The following is a 17,541-nucleotide window of genomic DNA, read 5'->3' on the forward strand; positions in this document are numbered from 1 at the left end:
GCGGACGCGTCGCACGGCAAGCCTACGGCATCGAGCCGATGTTGGCCTGCCAGTGGGCGGAGGCGACAGCAATGGCCTCCCTTGTCGCCGCGCCGTCGCCGTCGCCCGACGAGCCGTCGCCGGTGCAGCCCGGCTGGGAGCTGTTGAGCCAGGGCGCCGAGGCGCGCGTCTACGGCTGCACGGTCTTCGGGTTGCCGGCGGTGGCGAAGCACCGCTTCAGGAAGACCTACCGCCACCCGGAGATCGATTCCAAGCTGCGCAAGGAGCGCACGCTCGCCGAGGCGCGGTGCCTCGCCAAGTGCGCCGAGCTCGGCATCCGCGCGCCGGCCGTGCTCGTCGCCGACACGGCGCGCCACGCGCTCTACCTCGAGCGCGTCGCGGGTTTGACGGGAAAAGCGTACGTCGACGAGCACCGCTGGAAGCGGCCGGCGCGGGTCGCGGACATGCTGCGGCGCTTCGGCGAGGCCGTCGCCGTGCTCCACGACGCGGGGCTCACGCACGGCGACCTCACGACGTCCAACGTCATCTGCGAGGCCGCGGCCGACGGCGGTCTGGAAAGCCTCGCGCTCATCGACTTCGGCCTCGGGTCGCTGTCGTCGACGCCCGAGGACAAGGCCGTGGACCTGTACGTCCTCGAGCGCGCGCTCATCTCGACGCACCGCGACGCCGACGAGATGTGGGACGCCGTCCGCGACGCGTACCGCGAAAAGTCCGCGGACCCGGCGCCCACGCTCACGCGGCTCGACGCGGTCCGCGCGCGCGGCCGCAAGCGCGAGTGCTTCGGGTAAACTACGTGTGCGGAGCGCGACGGCGGGTACGGAGACGCGGACCACGCGCGTCGGTCAATAGCCGACGGTTACGGAGACGATCGCCACGATGGCGTCGTCGTTCCGGTCGCCCATGGCCGGCAGCGCGATGCCCGACCGGAAGAGCGCGCCGCCGTCCTGGAGCTCGACGAAGGCGATATTGCCGTAGGGGAAGACGGCCCGCAGCTGGGTCTGGTCCAGCTCGCCGTGGCATCGCCGCGGCAGCGCGACGTCGAGGCCGAGCTTCATGTTGTCGTAGCCCCCGGGCACGACGGCGCCGATGGACGGGATGGAGTTGAACTCGATGGCGTTGCGCGCCGCGCGCACGGCGGCCTTCGTCGGGTCCTGGCCGTGCTGGTCGCAGCCCCAGCCCATCTCGACGAAGAGGACCCGCTCGAAGCCGCCGCGGCCCGAGACCTCGACGCAGCCCAGGAAGTCGCTCCACGACGTCCACCGCTCGCCGTAGGCCGCCACGGGGTCGCTGGGCAGCGCGTAGGCGCCGGGGCAGCGGTACTCCTTGTACTCGGCCTCGGACGCGAAGCCGAAGGACCGCGCGTACTCCCTCGCCTCCTCCCACGTCCACGCGGGCCGCTTCGCCGCGAGCGCCCGGCGGCGGCGGCGGCGGCCGACGGCCGGGACGAGCGCGGCCGCGCAGCCGGCGAGGACGAGCGCGACGACGGCGCGGCGCGGGTGCATTGCTGTGTCTTTGTGGAAAGCTCCGGCGGGAAATCCCGGCCTTCGGCGCTCCACTCGCCTTTGATGGCCGAGCGCTCTCTGAGAGCGTTTTGGGAGAGCACTTTCTACTTTTGTGCGATGTGCTCAACTTTTTTGCTGCTGCTGCTTGGACAGCGCTGTTGCGCTGCTGCTGCTGAGCGAGCACGCTGTTGCGCACCTTTGACGTGCGACGGCGGCTCGAGCCGGCCCGCGCCTCTTCCCTGAGGAGAGCAGCAACAAGGGTGCATCACCGGTTTTTTGAAGCAACCCTGGCGACGATAAAAACACCCGTCGATGGTCGACGCCTGGGCTCGTCAGCGCGCGACTCCACGAGTCGTCGAAGCTCGATCCTCGCATCGTCAAGCTTGAGCGTCGTCCGTCGGTGCCGAGCCTCCGGTAGCGGAAAAAAGTATAGTTACTCGGCGTTCAGCCCGGACGTCGTCATCGCCTAGGCGTCCTCGTCGGAATCCTCGGAATCAACGTCGCCGCGCGCGGCCGCGGCCGCGGTCGGAGTACACGCGCGTTTGCTGCGGCGCGGCGCGGCGGCGAGGTCGTTCGCAGCCGCGGCGCGGTGGCGCTTGGACGCGGCCTCGCGGGGCGGCGCGCGGCGGCGCTTGGCCTGGGGCGCGTCGTCGTCGTCTGACTCGTCGTCGTCGTCCGAGTCCCAGTCGTCGACGCGCTTCCCGGCCGTCGGCGGCGGCCCCAGGTTCGAGGGGAGGCAGCAGGCGGGGTGGAGCCGCGCGTTCCGCGGCCCGCCGACGAGCCACTCGCCGGTTTCGTCGTCCAAGAGAAAGGCGCGCCCCGCGACGTCCCAGGGGCCTTTGCCTTGGGCGCCGCCCGCGCCGAGCCTCCGGTAGACGAGGCGGATCTTCCCGTCCCTCCGGGCGACGTCGCGGCCGACCTTGTGGGCCAAGGCCTCGACGACGCGCGCCTTGACCGCGGAGGGGATGTCGGCCACCATCGACTGTGCCGGGTCCCCGAGACTCGCGGACTCGTCCAAGTTCAGGAGCCGCTCGAGCAGGAGGTCCGTCTTGGATTTCGCGACGTAAATCGCGGCGGAAGCCGAGGTGATTGAAGAATTCAGGCCCTCCGTCGCGACGTCCTGGGACCCAAGCGACGTCCCGAGCACGTGCAACGCGATCCACACCTTGCCACGCGAGCCGCGGGCCTTCTTGATCCAAGCCTCGATGAGATCGGTCAGTTCCTTCTCTAGCTGCTCGAGGTACTCGTCCGTGAAGGCCTCAGCGTCGGCGCCGAGGAGCGCCGCCCACTTTTCAGCTCGCTTCAGCTTCCTCGCGCGTCGCTTTGCCGCTTCGACCTCCGCGTAGTAGGCTCGACGAGCTTCAGTGCACGCATGACAGAGAAGCAGTCGCCGTCGGTAGTCAGCCCTTTCGTGATAGGGGTTCTTCGGGAACCACTTGAAAGGAAGTAGCGCACCCTCCGCGTGGCCGCCCCTGTTTCCGAAACAGCGATGGCCGCGCAGGCAGCCGTCTTTGTCGCACTTGTAGTCGTCGCATGGCTCCGTGTCCACGAACGACTCCGTGCACTGCATCGCTCGTCGCCGCGACTCCGACAGGCCGTCGCTGTCTCCCGCCGCCGGAAGAGGATACTTCTTCAGGCACTTCGCGACGTCTTCGAGACACCAGCACAACGTGTCCGCGTCCGCGTCCGCGTTGGCCTTCTTGTCTTTGTCGGGGACTTCGCCGCACAGCAGAACGTCCCAGCTGGACCTGAAGTCCACGACGACCCTGCCCTTGCCGAAGAGTAGCTTCAGCGCGTTGTGGCCCCTCTGGCCGTCGTTGAAGGCGCCGCCTGTGTGCAAATCAACCAGTGAGCTGGGACGTCGGGGCCAAACTTCAGAATTCTCTAGCTCGGTCAAATCGAAGTCGATTCGGCTGATCTTTGGACGAATCGATTGCTCTCAGCGAGTTCTCGAAGCACGGCGGAAGTGATCGTGTCAAAACATTCGAATACGCGCACATTGAAGTCGGGTTGAAGATTTGATTTGCACACAGGGCGCCGCCGAGGGACGCGAAGTCGCCCGTGGGGTGGAACTTGAGCTCGGCGAGCGAGCGCGGCTCCGAGCCGTCGCTGAGCACGTCCGGGTCGTCGAAGGGCTCGTACTGGCTCACGAGCGCGGCCACGAGGTCGCCCTCGCCGGCGGACGGCGGCGGCGCGGCGCACTTGCACGACGCCGCGAACCCGCCGGGCACGTCGACGTCCATCTCCAGGCAGGCCGCGCCGCAGCAGGTCACGTCCGCGTCGCCCGTGGTCGAGCCCTCGCCCTCGTCGTCCGTCGCGCCCGTTGTCGAGCCCTCGCCCTCGTCGTCCGTCGGCGCGTCGCTGGACGCCTCCGCGTCCTCGACGGAGACGTCGTCGTCCACGTCGTTCATGTGCGAGTCCCCGTCCTCCTCGAACCCCGACGTCTCGCCCGCGTCGCTCGCGTCGGCGCCGTCCTCCTCCGAGTCGCTCGCGTCGTCGTCGTCGTCCTGGAGCCGCCGGTGCTCGTTCAGAAGTACGAGCGCCGCGGCGACGCTGTCGGCGACCGAGTTCGCGGCTTTCGTGCGGCCCGGTTCCGGCGGGGGCAGCCCGGCCTTGCCGTAGGCTTGTTCGTAGGGGCGTAGATGTTCGGCATGCTCGGCTGTCTTGCGCTCCATCTTCTCCGTGAACTCCTGGCGCGTCGCCCGCCGCCGTCGCTTCTTCGGCTTCGACTTCTTCGCCGCCGCCGCCCACCCGGGACGCTGCTCGTCGAGCTCCCGCAGGCACCGCTCCCTCGCGTCAGCCGTCCCGGGCATCGACTGGACCTCCAGCGCGGCGCGCAGCTCGGCAACCGCCTCGCCGGGCTCCGCGGACGCCATCTTCGCGAAGTACTTCTGCGCGTGGGTCCGGATCTGGTCCGCGGTCCGCGTCGGGTGGAAATTGGCCATTCCAGACGCGTCCAGGCCGTGATAAAATCCGCGCAAAGATTCACAGTGCTCCTCAGGGGTCCAGCTTCCCGTCACGTCCACGGGCGCCACCTCGACCGCGTCCGTCGGCAACTCCGCGGCCGGGAACTCCTCGCGCAGGGCGACGACCTCGTCCTTCCACTTGCTGATGAGGCCGCGCGACGTCTCCGTCTCCTTCGACTGCTTCGACGTCTCCGTCTCCTTCGTCTCCTTCGTCTCCTTCGGCTTCTTCGACTTCTTCCTCTTCTTCGACTTCTTCGCCATGGCCGCGACGGCCTTCTCGACGAGCTCCTGGGGCACGTCCGTGGGCCAGAGCAGCGCCTCGAACCCCGAGATGGCCTTCTCCCCTCGGAGCACGGACGCGACCTGGTTGCCCGTCTTCATGACGGTTCCGAAGAGTTTCGGGAAGGCCTCGCGGAACGCCTCGCAGATGCCGCGGGCGTTCGCGAAGAACAGCCACTCCGCGCCGCCGCGCCGCGCGAAGCAGCCGTCGGCCGCGCCGCCGCCGGACTCCTTCAGGTCGAACCGGTGCTCCGCGACCCGGCGGCGCGCCAAGTCCTCGGTCGCCCGCTTCTTCGAGATCGACTCCTTCGCCATGGCCGCGACGGCCTTCTCGACGAGCTCCTGGGGCACGTCCTCGGGCCAGAGCAGTGCCTCGAACCCGTCCACGCGCTTCTCCCCTCGGAGCACGGACCTGACCTGGTTGCCCGTCTTCCGAACGTCCCCGAAGAGGTCCGGGAAGGCCTCGCGGAAGGCCTCGTAGATGCCGCCGGCGTTCGCGAAGAACTGCCACTCCTCGCCGACGCGCCGCGCGAAGCAGCCGTCGGCCGCGGTGCCGCCGGACTCCTTCAGGTCGTAGCGGTGCTGCATGAGCCGGCGGTACGCCAAGTCCGCGGCCGCCCGCTTCTTCGAATACGTGCGCCGGATCTCCGCGTCGTCGACGCTCGTACCGGCGGCCAACGCCGAACGACACGCCTCGACGACCGCCGAGCACTCCTGCAGCGCCGCCTCATACGCGTCGCGCAGCGCCGCCGCCTCCGCCTCGCGTCGCGCCTCCGCCGGCTCGTCCGTCGACGGCGCCTCCGCGCCGAGGCCGACGGCGGGCGACGGCGCGGGCGACGGCGCGGGCGACGCCTCGTCCGCCGGCGCGGGCGACCCGGACGGCGCGGGCGACGCCTCGTCCGACGCCTCGTCCGCCGGCGCGGGCGACCCGGACGGCGCGGGCGACGCCTCGTCCGACGCCTCGTCCGCCGGCGCGGGCGACGCCGGCGCGTCCGTCGACGGCGGCTTGGGCGACGGCGCGGGCGCGTCGCGCTGCTCAAGCGCCGACTCGTCCGTCGACGCCGGCTTGGGCGACGGCGCGGGCGACGCCTCGTCCGCCGGCTCGGGCGACGGCGCGGGCGACGCCTCGTCCGCCGGCTTGGGCGACGGCTCGGGCGACGCCGGCGCGCCGGCGTCGTCGCACTCCTCGTCCGGCTGCGCGAAGCCCTCGGAGCTCGGGACGGGCGACGGCGGCTTGGGCGGCGGCGCGGGGGGCCGCTGCGCGTCCGACGCGTCGAGGTCCGCGCGGCCCGGCGCCTCGGGCGTGCTGCCGGGCGACTTCGGCGCCGACGCGGACGAGCCGAGCTCGTCGATGAGCTCCAGCGTCGGCGAGACCGTGCGCGGCGCGGCGGCGGCGGGCGCGACGTCGCGCTCCGCGGCGAGCGCCGCGGCGGCGAGCTCCGCCGCGAGGCGCTCCGTGAGGCGCTCGACCTCGGCGCGCAGGTCGTCGTTCTTGCGCTCCAAAGCCACGAATTCGCGCTCGCGCTCCTGGTCGCGGGCTTTGAGCGAAGCGTTCTCGTACATCAGCGAATCGTTCTCGTCCATCATGGGGTTGACGATCTCCGCGGCGGTCTTGGAGCCGTCGCGCATGGTCTCGACCGCCGAGGCGTGCGCCGACTCCTTCTCCGCGAGCTTGTGGCGCGAGTCCGCGACCAACTTGTCGCGGCGGAACGCGTCGTCCCGGGCGGCGCGCTGGAACCGCTTGTTCGAGGCCTCGAGCTGGGCCACGCGGTTGCGGAGCGAGACAAGCTCGGCGGCCGCCTCGGCGACCTCGCAGCCCTTCGTCGTGACGGCCGCCCACGACTCGGGCGACGTCGTGCCGCGGGGCGACGCCCCCGGGGCGTCGCCCGCGCCCAGCGTCGGCGAGACCGCGCGCGGCGCGTCGGCGGCGGCGGCGAGCGCGGCGTCGCACTCGGCGCGCGCGGCGCTCGCCGCGGCGAGCGCGTCGTCGCGCTCCGCCGTGAGGCGCGCGTTCGCGTCGACCGCCGAGGCGCGCGCCGACTCCTTCTCCGCGAGCTCGCGGTGCGACTCCGCGACCAACGCCTCGACCTTGTCCACGCGGTCGCGGAGCCAGACGCGCTCGTCGGCGACGGCCGTCCACGACTCGGGCGACGTCGTGCTGCGGGGCGACGCCCCCGAGGCGTTGCCCGCGCCCAGCGTCGGCGAGACCGCGCGCGCGCGGAGCGTGTCGACGTGCGCGGCGGCGACCTCGAGGAGCGCCCCCGCGGACTCGAGAAGGTACGGGACGGTGGGGCAGGCGCACGCGGCCGCCGAGTCGACCCTCATCCACCTCGTACTTTCATCGATGGCGTTGATGAGCGCCCAGTTTTCCGTCTCCTGTGGTAAGCGCGTCATGATGGTCTACGCGGCGCGGCTGCGGCTCGTCGAGCATCCTGTTCTCCCGTAATGCGATCTAACTTTCATCATCTTGCGCGCGGTCATTTTGTCGAGGCGGCGTCGTCGGCGCCGGCAGTGGACGTTGTGATTCTGCTAAGTCTCTGCCCAGGGGCGAAAAAGGGGCTCAACATCAACAATCCTTTCGTTGCACCCACCGCGGGGTCGCGCGCGCCCGGCGACCCGTGCTCGTCGAAATGGGCGCCGAAGGCAGCGGTGTCGAGCCGGGACGCCGTGTGGTGGACGCGGCGGCGCCTCGGCACCGCTGCGAGACTGGCTGCTTGCCGGGACGCCCACCTCGCAGCAGGCGCGACGCGCTCGCCGCAGATCGCAGGCGATCGCTGCGGATGGCGCCGGGATCGCGCCGGGTCGCCACCGGATAGCCGCCGGGGTCCCAGTGGCCTTGCTTGCCCCCTGCAGTTTTACCCTGGCGAGACACGCGGAGAAGATCGAGCCCCGAGCCACAGCAACAAGACGATCGCACACGACGATAATGGCCCGCTTCACCGCCCTCCTGATCGCCTCCGCTTCGGCCCTCGCGCCGCAGCACTCTAAGGTGCAGACGCGCCGTGAGCTCGGCTCGGCGCTGGTCGGCATCGCCGGTGCGGCTCCGGCGCCCGATCTTGGCAAATCGAGGCCGCAGGCCTCGCGCGCGCGCGACGCCCCGCCGCCGCCGACCGTCACATTGCGCCCCCACAGGTGCCTTCGGCGCCCAGGCCGCGAACGCCGCCGCGGGCGAGTCGCCCAAGTTCTCGTTTTTCGGCATCGGCGGCAACGGCGGCACGTCCGGCTCCCGCGCCCCCGTTTTCTCCGCGGCGCCCCCCCCGCCCCGCCGGCCGCCCCGCCGACGCGCGGCGCCTCACCCCGTCCCCGCGCCCCAGGTACTCCGAGGGCGCCATGTACGGCAGCGACCAGAAGGACGCGGTCTACAGCCCGTACAGCGTCTACGGCAAGCTCGGCGACCCCAAGGCGGTCTACAAGAAGTACAACGACAAGGAGGTCGCCTTCAAGAAGGCCATGTTCGCCGACAGCTCCAAGCGCGTCGCCAAGACCAAGCAGTACATCGAGAAGAAGAGCTGGGAGGACGTGCGCTCCGAGCTCGAGCGCCAGGTCTACAACATGCGCGGCACCATGAACTACCTCGCGGCCGCGTCGGGCAAGCCCGAGGCCACGGCGGCGGCCAAGAAGTTCTACCAGGACATGGAGGAGGTCAACCTCCTCTCCAAGCGCAAGAAGCAGGCCGCGGCGCTCGACGCCTACGCGACGATGATGTCGTCCCTCGAGGCCTACACCAAGCTCATCTAAGCGGCCGCCGGCGGGCGGGCGGCCCCGCTCGGCGGACGCGGCGCGGGCCACCGGAACGCGTGGCCTCGCGGCGGAGCGCGCGCCGGCGAGCGGCCGGGGGCGGCGGAAGCGGCGCGCGGCGGCGCGGCGCGGCGCGACCGGCTAAGATCGAGACTTCCACTCCACACCCGCGAGCCGTCGAGGGGAGGGGGCGCGGGGCGCGTCGGGCGAGGCCCTCGCCGCGGCACTGTCGACGCCATGCGGAGACCGGGCGCGCGATCGACCGAGGTCCGACGCTCCCCGACGATGGCCGCGTCGTCGCAAACCGCCACGCCACGCGCTCGCGGCGAATCACCGGCCCGCAAACACGCGCACCTTGAGGTACACACCCGTGGCCGCGCACTAAGCGGCGGCGGGTTAATATTGAAGTATCCTGGAGGCCTTTTCGAAAAGTTTGAGGACGATCTCCGTCGACGTCGGAGCGCGCGCGTGCACCGCCACTTGCACGCCACCGACGCCATGACTGCCGCGCCGTTCCGCTGGGCCATCACGAGCGCGGGCAAGATCGCCGCGGACTTCGCCGAGGCCGTGCGGCGCCTCGACGGCCACGCCGTCGTCGCCGTCGCCGCGCGGAGCCGCGCCGACGCCGAGGCCTTCGCGGCGCGGCACTGCGACCGCGGCGTGCAGTGCTACGGCGGCTACGAGGCCATGTTCGAGGGCGCGCGCGACCACGGCGCCGACGCGACCTACGTCGCGACGCAGCCCGACACGCACGCCGAACTAGTGCGGGCGCTCCTCGCGCGGAAGATGCCGACGCTCTGCGAGAAGCCCCTCGCGGCGACCTTCGCCGAGGTCGAGGCGTGCTACGACTACGCGGCGGCGCAGGACACGTTCCTCATGGAGGGCGTCTGGACGCGGTGCTTCCCGGCGACGGTCGAGGCGCGAGCCGCGCTCCGGTCGGGCGCCGTCGGCGACGTCGTCGCCGTCCAGGGCGAGTTCGGCTACGACATCGCGAAGGGCTGCCCGGCGAGCGTGCGCGGGCACCGGGCCACGGGCGGCATGTCGCGGGACATCGCGGTGTACCTCGCGGAGAAGGCCCTGCTCGCCTTCGACTCCAAGGACTTTTCCTGCGTCGACGCCCGGGCGACGGCCGTGCTCGGCGCGGGCGACGGCGTCGATTTGTCGGTGGCGGCGGCGCTGCGCTTCGCGCCGCGGCGCGCGGGCGTCGGCCGGGGGGGCGTCGCGAGCCTGCTCTACACGGGCCAGTGCGACACGCCCGAGACCGCCGTCGTCCTCGGGACGTCCGGGTCGTTGCGCTTCGACGCCGCGCACCACACGCCGACGTCGCTGGTGCTGTCGACGCGCGCGTCGCGGACGGAGAGTGCGGACGACGCGATGACGTTCCCGCTGCCGGCGGACGACGGGTGCCACGCCTGGAACTACCCGGGCTCCATCGCCCTCCAGTACGAGGCCCTCGCCGTACAGCGCGCCCTGGCCTCCGGCCTCGCCGAGGCGCCCGAGTGGACGCGCGCGGACTCGGAGGCCGCGCACGGCATCATCCGCGACCTCAAGCGCGACCTCGACGCCCAGCTCGGCGCCGGCACGGCCGGCGCGGCGGCCCTCGCCGAGGACATCGCGACGCCCAAGCCGGGCGACGTCTAGGGGGGTCCGCCGCCGCCTTTTTTTTTAAACGTCGCGCGGCGCGGGCGCGTACCGCGGGGGGGCCGCGCGCGGCTCGTCGCCCGGCGCGCGCGCGTCGTCGCTCCTAGCAGTCGGTGCCGAAGAGCGTGAGGCACTCTCTGCTCGAGGACCGCGACTCCTTGCTCACGGGCGGGCTCTCCGTCGCCGGGGGCTCCGGAATCGCGGCGCTCGGCTCCGTGTCGTAGCGCTCGCCGACGACGACGGCGTCGTCCTCCTGTCGCGCGAGCGTCGTCAAGTCGCCCGTGGAGTCGCCCATCGGGTTGATGGACATGGCGTCGCGCGGCGGCGCGCGGCGTCAAGACAAGCTGCCCAGCACGGGCTGCTACTCGGCGGGACCGCAAGAAGAAACTTTACGCCGACGTTGAAGACTACACGCATGAAAACGGGCGCGCCGCGCGCGCGCGTCGGCCCCTAGGCGGCGCCGCAGGCCCCGAGGGCGCGCCAGCGGGCCGCGGCGGCGGCGAAGAAGGCGAGGAGCGGCAGGGGCGTCACGAGCGGGTGGTCCCACTTGATCCGCGGCCGCCGCTTGCCGGTCGCGATCTGGAACGCGTCGCGCCGCGTCGCGCCCGGCGCCGCGTGGCCCGCCGCCCGGCCCTGGTGGCGCGTCTCGAAGAGCACGTCCCAGAGGCCGCCGAGCGACGCGAACGTGTAGTTGCTGCCCTTGTGGCCCTCGTGGTGCCAGTCGTGGTGGTGGGGCATCTGGGCGAAGGGCAGCACCTGCTGGGCGCTGTGCACGAGGTTCAGCCCCCCCGACAGGCCGCTGTGCTTCTCCAGCGACTCGCAGATCCGGAAGAGCCGCGACGCGACCAACAGTCCGAACGGCAACGGCGCGACGAGCAGCGCCGCGACCTCGGAGATGACGGCGTTGAAGAAGTTGTCGAACCAGTGGTCCATGTAGGTCGCCCGGGCCAGGGGCGTCTTCGCGTAGTGGTGGAGGCTGTGTACGTGGCGCCAGAGGAACGTGTTCACGTGCAAGTAGCGGTGCGCCCAGTACATGCCGAAGGAGAGCGCGTAGTGGTGCGCCAAGACCCGCAGCATCCAGTAGGCCGGGATGTCCGGGCGCGGGGCGACGTCCACGTAGAGCTTCTCGCCCCAGGCGACGTAGCCGCCGACGAGGAGCGCGAACGTCGACAGCGCGGTCAAACGGTCGTGCCATTCGATCAACGCCTGCTCGTCGTCCGTGCGGCCCATGAGGTCCCGGCCCTCGCGAACTTTGGCGTCCTTCTGCGTGCGCTTCTCGGGAAAGGCGAAGTAGGCCCACTCGAGGTACTCGTGGTACGCGTGGCGGACGCACGCCGCCGCGAAATAATAGGCCGCGACGTGCCGCAGGCGCACGGCCGCGCCCGGGTTGTCGAAGCGGTCCGTGGCGAAGCCGGCCACCAGCAGGCCCAGGACGAGCACGTACTCCTGCTGCTGGTTCGTCAGGGGGTAGCGCAGGCCACCGGCGGCCGCTTTCGGCGCCGCGGCGGCCTTCGGCGACGGCGCGTCCTTCGTGGCGGCGGCGGCGATGTCGGCGGGGGACGTGGGTATGCACATGGCGCTCGTCGCGTTGGCGCGCGCCGGCGCGTTAATGGATCTCTATATAAGAGAGTTCCTGCGAACTTTGGACCACGTGGATGGCGTTTGGGGCCGACTGCCAGCAGCCGCGATTTCGGAGCAGCTTCTCTCGAAATCGTTGCGGCAGAAGTGGGTCGGACCCCGGCGAGATCGACGCCGCGCGCGGCCCCAGAGAGCTCCTGCCAGTTACCGGCCAGCCACCGGACGCACACGCGAGCGTCATCGCCGACCGTCGCTGCGAAGACGACGACGTGTCCCGGCGGGCGCGACGGCATCTCGCACCGCGGCGCGCGCACCCCAGGCCTCTTGGGGCCTTTTTTTTGTCCGGTCATCCTATTGTCCGATCTTCCGTCAAGGCCTTATGCTGTTCTGGCGGATCTGCACCTGCTTGACACCGATTCAGCACCTTTGCAACCCACAAAAGCCATAAATAAGCAGCCATGCAACGCCTTTTGATCCTGCTAACGCTCGCCGCGCCGATCCGTGCGCTCCGGCAGCCGCGCGCTTCGGCCGCTTCGGCGCTGCAGCGGTCGGCCTCCGCGGCCGCCGCGCCGGCCGTGCGCGCGCCGCCGCGCACGAGCGAACCCGCGGCCCCGCCGACGCTGCGCGCGCCGCCGGGCGCGACCCTGCGGATCCTCAGCGAGTCGCCGCGCGTCGCGGTCGTCGACGACCTGCTGACCGCGGCCGAGTGCGAGGCGTTGGTCGCCCACGCGTCCCGCCGCGGCCTCGAGCGGAGCAACCCGTCGGCGGCGCAGTTCGACGCGGCCAAGCTCCGGAGCCTCGCGCCGCTGCTGCTCGCGGCGCCCCTGCCGCGCGCGGCCGCGACGTTCGACGCCACCGGCGGCGACGTCGCCGCGGCCGCGGCCGCGGGCGGCGCCGTCCTCGCCCTGGCCGGGGCGCTGACCGTCGCGCTCGCCCAGGTCGTGAAAGCCGTCTCCCAGGCGCGCGCGGCCGGGGGCCGCACGTCCGAGGCCGTCGCGCTCAACGGCGCGGGCGACGCGGCGCTCGCGGCGCCGCTCGTGGCCCGGCTCGCGGCGGCCCTCGGCGCGTCGCCGCGCGACTTCGAGGCGCCCGTGGTCACGCGCTACGAGCGCGGCGCCAAGTTCGCGACGCACAACGACGCGTCCGCGGACCCGGAGAGGGACTGGGGCGACGCCGGCGGCCAGCGGCTCGCGACGGTGATCCTCTACCTCAACGACGTCGCCGCGGGCGGCGAGACGTCCTTCGACAAGCTCGACGTGGCCGTGGCGCCGCGGCGCGGGGCCGCGTGCGTCTTCTTCCCCGCGGACGCGGACTCGCACCGCGCGGACGACCGCACGACGCACGCGTCCCTGCCGGCCGTGGACACGAAGTGGATCTGCCAGGTCTGGCGCCGCGCGCGGCGCGTGCCCCCGCCCCTCGGGCTTCCCGCGGACGCGTCGTAACGTCGCGCGGCGCGCCCGCGCCTCGGCTTAAGCCTCGGCAAGGCTTCGGCAACTTGAATGGCGGCAACGTTGAAGAAATCTCGATGAAACTCAGGGAGGAGGTGGGCAGCTCCGGCCAATCGCCCCGGCGCCATGCAGCTCCGCGGGGTGGGGTTCGCCGGGCCGACGGGCGTCGTCGTCAGCGGCGCGACCTGGGACCTGGCGACCTTCTCGCTCGCCTTCCACAAGCGGGACCGCCAGGCCAAGGAGCTCACCCTCGCCTTCCGCCGCGACGCCCAGAACGCGGACCCGGGCATGGAGGTGGACCTGGTGTTTTGCGGCGTGCGGTGCTGCCGCGTCGTGGAGCGCGACGCCGGCGGGCTGCTGCGGCTGGAGGCGATCACGTTTCTGAGGGACGCGTCGCCGGAAATGGCGGACCCGTGCGACCGCGAGCGGCCGCTCTTGGAAACGGCAAAGGCGCTCATCGACGGCGCGCGGCTGGCGACGACGGCCGTCGGCGAGGGCTGCCACGTGGCCTGCGCGCGCGCCGCGCTCGACGTTTTAGCCTTCGCCGACGCGCTGCGCTGCGACGTCCGGCGCGCCAAGTCCGGGAGTTTGCCGGACTGCGACCACGGCCGGGGCCTGCGCGTCTACGCGAAGGGCGACGAGAAAAAAACGGTGCTGCCCTCGGGGAGCGAAGTCAAGGGCGAGCTGCTGCCGGGCTGCGGCGACGCCGCGGGCCTGGGCGTGCGCCTGTGCCTGCGGTGCGGCCACTGCCGGGTCCTCGAGGACGCGGCGCCCTTCGATCTGCGGGAGCTCAACGCGGCCGTCGCGCGCGAGGAGGCGGCGTGCCTCAAGCGCAAGACCTGCGGCCGCTGCGGCCTCGAGGCCCACGGCGACGTGCTCTGCGGCACCTGCGGCTCCGTCTGCGACCAGTGCGCGTGGCAGTCGTGCCGCAACGCGGACGACCACGCCGTCGAGAACTTCACGATGGCCCAGTTCCGCATGGCCGCGACGCGGTCGCCGCGGCGCCGGTCGTCGACGGACGGCGGCAAGGCCAGGGGCGAGCGGGCCAAGACGCCGCCGCCGACGAAGAGCCCGCCGCAGGCGGCCGCGCGCGCGCTCCGCCGCGCGAAGACGGGCTTCGACGGGCCGGCGTCGGCCGACGCGCCCGCGGGCCTCGACGCGCCGGCGTCGTCCGACGCCGCCGCGGCCGCGATGGCCGAGTTCCTCCTCGCCGCGGAGCGGTCGCCGGGCCGGCGGCGGAGCAACAACGCGACAATCCTGAGCCGCGCGAAGTCGACGCTCGGCGTGAAGCCGAACGCGACGCCCGGCAGCGCCCCGCGCCAGTCGCGGAGCCTCGGCGACAAGCCCCCGGGCGCCGCGGAGCCGTGACCGCCGCGGCGCGGCGCGCCCTGTGACCGGCCAAAGGCGGCGACTCGGACGCCGCCCCTGTTCCCCTCCCGACCCGCGCGCGCGGCGGCGGCCCTGTTTATGGCCCACGAGCCCCGCGCGCGCGCCCCTCGTAACACCCGAGGGACTCCGTGGCTCAGGCTGAGGCTAGGCTGGCGCCGCGGCCACTTCCGCGGCCGGCGGCGCGGCGCGGCAGACGCCGCCGTGGCCGGGGGTCGGCCTCGGCCCGTCCAGCTCTCCGGCGTGTGGACGAGCGAGAGCTGCCGCGCCGCCGAGGCCCGCGCGCGCCGCTCGGCCCGGTCGACCCGCGCGCCGCCGCTTTGCGCGGTAGTGCGCCATGGCGGACCAGGTGCCGCCGACGCGCATGGCGCTGCAGACCTACAAGGGCAAGAAGGCCGGCGCGTCCAAAGGCCACCAGCTCCTGAAGAAAAAGGCCGACGCCTTGAAGGCGCGGTTCCGCGACATCGCCAAGGAGATCTACAAGACCAAGGGCACCATGTCCGAGTCCTGCTCCACGGCCTACTTCTCCCTCACGGCCGCGCAGTACGCGGCCGGCGACTTCAAGACGAAGGTCTTGGAGGGCAACTTCGTCGCGTCGGTCCGCGTCACGGGCCAGACGGACAACATCGCCGGCGTGAAGATCCCCGTGTTCCGCCAGTTCGACACGGGCGCCGAGCATCTGGAGAACATCGGCCTCGCCGGCGGCGGCCGGAAGATCGCGGAGTGCAAGGAGAAGTTCACGAACCTGCTGGCCGTGCTCGTCAAGCTCGCAAGTTTGCAGACGTCCTTCGTGACCATGGACGAGGCGCTCAAGGTCACGAACCGCCGCGTCAACGCGCTCGAGAACGTCACGCTGCCGCGCATCGAGAAGACGCTGTCCTACATCACGTCGGAGCTCGACGAGCTCGAGCGCGAGGACTTCACGCGGCTCAAGAAGGTCAAGGACCAAAACTCGAAGCGCCAGGCGGCCCAGGCCGCAGCGAAGAAGGCCGCGTTCTACGCCCACGGCGACGGCGGCGACATCATGGGCGACTACGACCTCGCGGACGCGGACGTCGTCATGTAGGGGGGGGCGCTTAGGTTGTTCGGGCGATCGTGCTTGGGGGTGTTCGGGGCGGCGCCCTAGTGGACGCCGGGCATGATGAACATGTCGTCCCGGCCCGGCCCGACGCCGACCCAGGAGATGGGCACGCCGACGTGGGCCTCGATGGCGCGGACGTACGCGCGCGCGTTCGGTGGCAGGTCGGCGAAGGATGCGCAGCCGCTGATGTCCTCGGTCCAGCCCGGGAACTCGAGATAGTCGAGCTCGACCTTGGCGAGCTCGTCGAGGCCCGGCGGCATGTAGCCCCGGGGCAGCGTCGCGCCGTCGACGACGTAGTCGACGCCGAGCTTGAGCGTTGTGAGGCCCGTGAGCACGTCCAGCTTCGTGAGGTTCAGCGAGTCGTAGCCGTTGAGCGCGTGGGAGTAGCGCAGGAGGGGCACGTCGAGCCAGCCGCAGCGCCGCTTCCGTCCGGTCGTCGTGCCGTACTCGTGGCCGACGTTCTGGAGGTGGTGGCCCGGGGAGCCCTCAACTGCACAATCGAGCTCCGAGGGGAAGGGGCCCGCGCCGACGCGCGTCGTGTAGGCCTTGACGACGCCTAACACGCAGTCGACCTTGGACGGCGGGATGCCCAGACCCGTGCAGACACCGCCGACGGTGGTGGTGGAAGACGTGACGAAGGGGTAGGTCCCGAAGTCCGGGTCGAGCAGCGCCGCGTTCGCGCCCTCGGCGAGGACGATCTTGCCGCCGTCGTAGGCGTCGGCCATGTACGTCACGGTGTCGCGGACGGACCCGCGCGCAACGAGCCGGTCCCGGAAGCCCCGGAGCGCGGCCAGCTCCGCGTCGTCGTCGGCGACCGTCGGCGGCGCGGCGCCGGCGTAGTGGAGCGCCTGGAAGGCGCGCATGGCGGCCAGCTTCGCCACGAGGCCCGCGTCGTCGCCGACGAGGTCGCAGAAGCGGAGGCCGTTGCGGTTCGCCTTCGACGCGTAGCAGGGCCCGATGCCCCGCTTCGTCGTCCCCAGCGCGCCGCCCTTGCCCGCCTTCTCGGCCTCGAGCATGCCGTCGATGACGCGGTGCCCGTCGAGGAGCACGTGCGCGCGCGACGAGATGACCAACTTCTCGAGCGACGAGTCGTCCCCTAATTGCTTGAGCTCCTCGAAGAGCGTCGGCACGTGGACGACGACGCCGTTGCCGATGACGTTGACGCACGTGTCCCGGAGCATGCCGCAGGGCAGGAGGTGGAACGCGTACTTCTTGCCGTCGACCTCGAGCGTGTGGCCCGCGTTGGCCCCTCCGTTGAACCGGCACACGAGGTCCGCGCGGCCCGCGAGCACGTCGACGAGCTTGCCCTTGCCCTCGTCGCCCCACTGGGCGCCGAGCACGACCATGACGCGCGCGTCGTGGCGGCCCGTGACGTCCTTGCGCCGGCGCCAGAGGCGCTGGATGACCAGCGCCGCCGCCGCCGCCGCCGCCGCCGCGGCGACGAGGCCCTTGTTCGTGATGCCGATGATGATGGCCATGGGTGGATCCTACGGCGTCCTAGCGACGGCGAACGCGGCGCGCGCGATCGTCCGCGGCGTGGCGGAACGTCGAGTTGCTCACGCGAAGGCCACGACGAGCGTCGACGCTGTGTCGGGTGACAAGACCGGCGCAAATCAGCTCGCGGTGCAGGTGCCGTGCCGCGTCGATCACACAAAAGCCCGACTCGCCTTACCGCGTCTGCGCGGCGAGCATGTGGGCCCGGACGACGTTCATGGGCGCCGTGGACACGTTGCGCACGACGGCGCGCGGGTCCGGCGCGACGCGCGGGAACGACGTCGACGACGCGGAGTGCGAGTGCGGGCTGTGGAGCGCGCCCGGCGCGCCCGGCGGCGGCGCGACGAAGAGGTTCTGGCCCTTCAGGAAGGGCGGGCAGTCGACGTTGCGCAGCCGCAGCGCGCGGTCCTCCTCCTCCCGGAGCCGCG

The 17,541-nt window shown here is 71.9% G+C and overlaps 7 protein-coding genes across 7 annotated transcripts; 4 read left to right on the forward strand and 3 right to left on the reverse strand.

The window, feature by feature from the left end:
* Positions 1–71: 71 nt before the first annotated feature.
* Positions 72–788, forward strand: AURANDRAFT_32530 (hypothetical protein; the record flags this gene model as incomplete). Its single annotated transcript, XM_009042566.1, has 1 exon — positions 72–788. One exon carries the CDS (start codon positions 72–74, stop codon positions 786–788), a length of 717 nt encoding a protein of 238 aa, XP_009040814.1.
* A 57-nt stretch (positions 789–845) lies between these two features.
* AURANDRAFT_6937 (hypothetical protein) lies at positions 846–1,199 on the reverse strand (the record flags this gene model as incomplete). The annotated part of the gene is made up of 1 exon (XM_009042625.1): positions 846–1,199. A coding segment is annotated over one exon (354 nt), but the record flags the coding sequence as incomplete, so codon positions are not given.
* A 719-nt stretch (positions 1,200–1,918) lies between these two features.
* Positions 1,919–7,145, reverse strand: AURANDRAFT_72518 (expressed protein; the record flags this gene model as incomplete). The annotated part of the gene is made up of 3 exons (XM_009042624.1): positions 1,919–2,622; positions 3,268–3,332; positions 3,532–7,145. 3 exons carry the CDS (start codon positions 7,139–7,141, stop codon positions 1,969–1,971), a joined length of 4,329 nt encoding a protein of 1,442 aa, XP_009040872.1.
* A 500-nt stretch (positions 7,146–7,645) lies between these two features.
* Positions 7,646–10,126, forward strand: AURANDRAFT_72519 (hypothetical protein; the record flags this gene model as incomplete). Its single annotated transcript, XM_009042567.1, has 4 exons — positions 7,646–7,782; positions 7,880–7,964; positions 8,062–8,454; positions 8,947–10,126. 4 exons carry the CDS (start codon positions 7,674–7,676, stop codon positions 10,124–10,126), a joined length of 1,767 nt encoding a protein of 588 aa, XP_009040815.1.
* A 2,036-nt stretch (positions 10,127–12,162) lies between these two features.
* On the forward strand, positions 12,163–13,146 carry AURANDRAFT_67177 (hypothetical protein; the record flags this gene model as incomplete). The annotated part of the gene is made up of 1 exon (XM_009042568.1): positions 12,163–13,146. One exon carries the CDS (start codon positions 12,163–12,165, stop codon positions 13,144–13,146), a length of 984 nt encoding a protein of 327 aa, XP_009040816.1.
* A 1,729-nt stretch (positions 13,147–14,875) lies between these two features.
* Positions 14,876–15,604, forward strand: AURANDRAFT_32568 (hypothetical protein; the record flags this gene model as incomplete). The annotated part of the gene is made up of 1 exon (XM_009042569.1): positions 14,876–15,604. One exon carries the CDS (start codon positions 14,876–14,878, stop codon positions 15,602–15,604), a length of 729 nt encoding a protein of 242 aa, XP_009040817.1.
* AURANDRAFT_38989 (hypothetical protein) lies at positions 15,603–17,211 on the reverse strand (the record flags this gene model as incomplete). Its single annotated transcript, XM_009042623.1, has 1 exon — positions 15,603–17,211. One exon carries the CDS (start codon positions 17,095–17,097, stop codon positions 15,661–15,663), a length of 1,437 nt encoding a protein of 478 aa, XP_009040871.1.
* Positions 17,212–17,541: the final 330 nt, after the last annotated feature.

The sequence above is a fragment of the Aureococcus anophagefferens genome (genome assembly GCF_000186865.1).
Source record: "Aureococcus anophagefferens unplaced genomic scaffold AURANscaffold_34, whole genome shotgun sequence".
In the NCBI taxonomy this organism is placed as follows: Eukaryota; class Pelagophyceae; order Pelagomonadales; family Pelagomonadaceae; genus Aureococcus; species Aureococcus anophagefferens.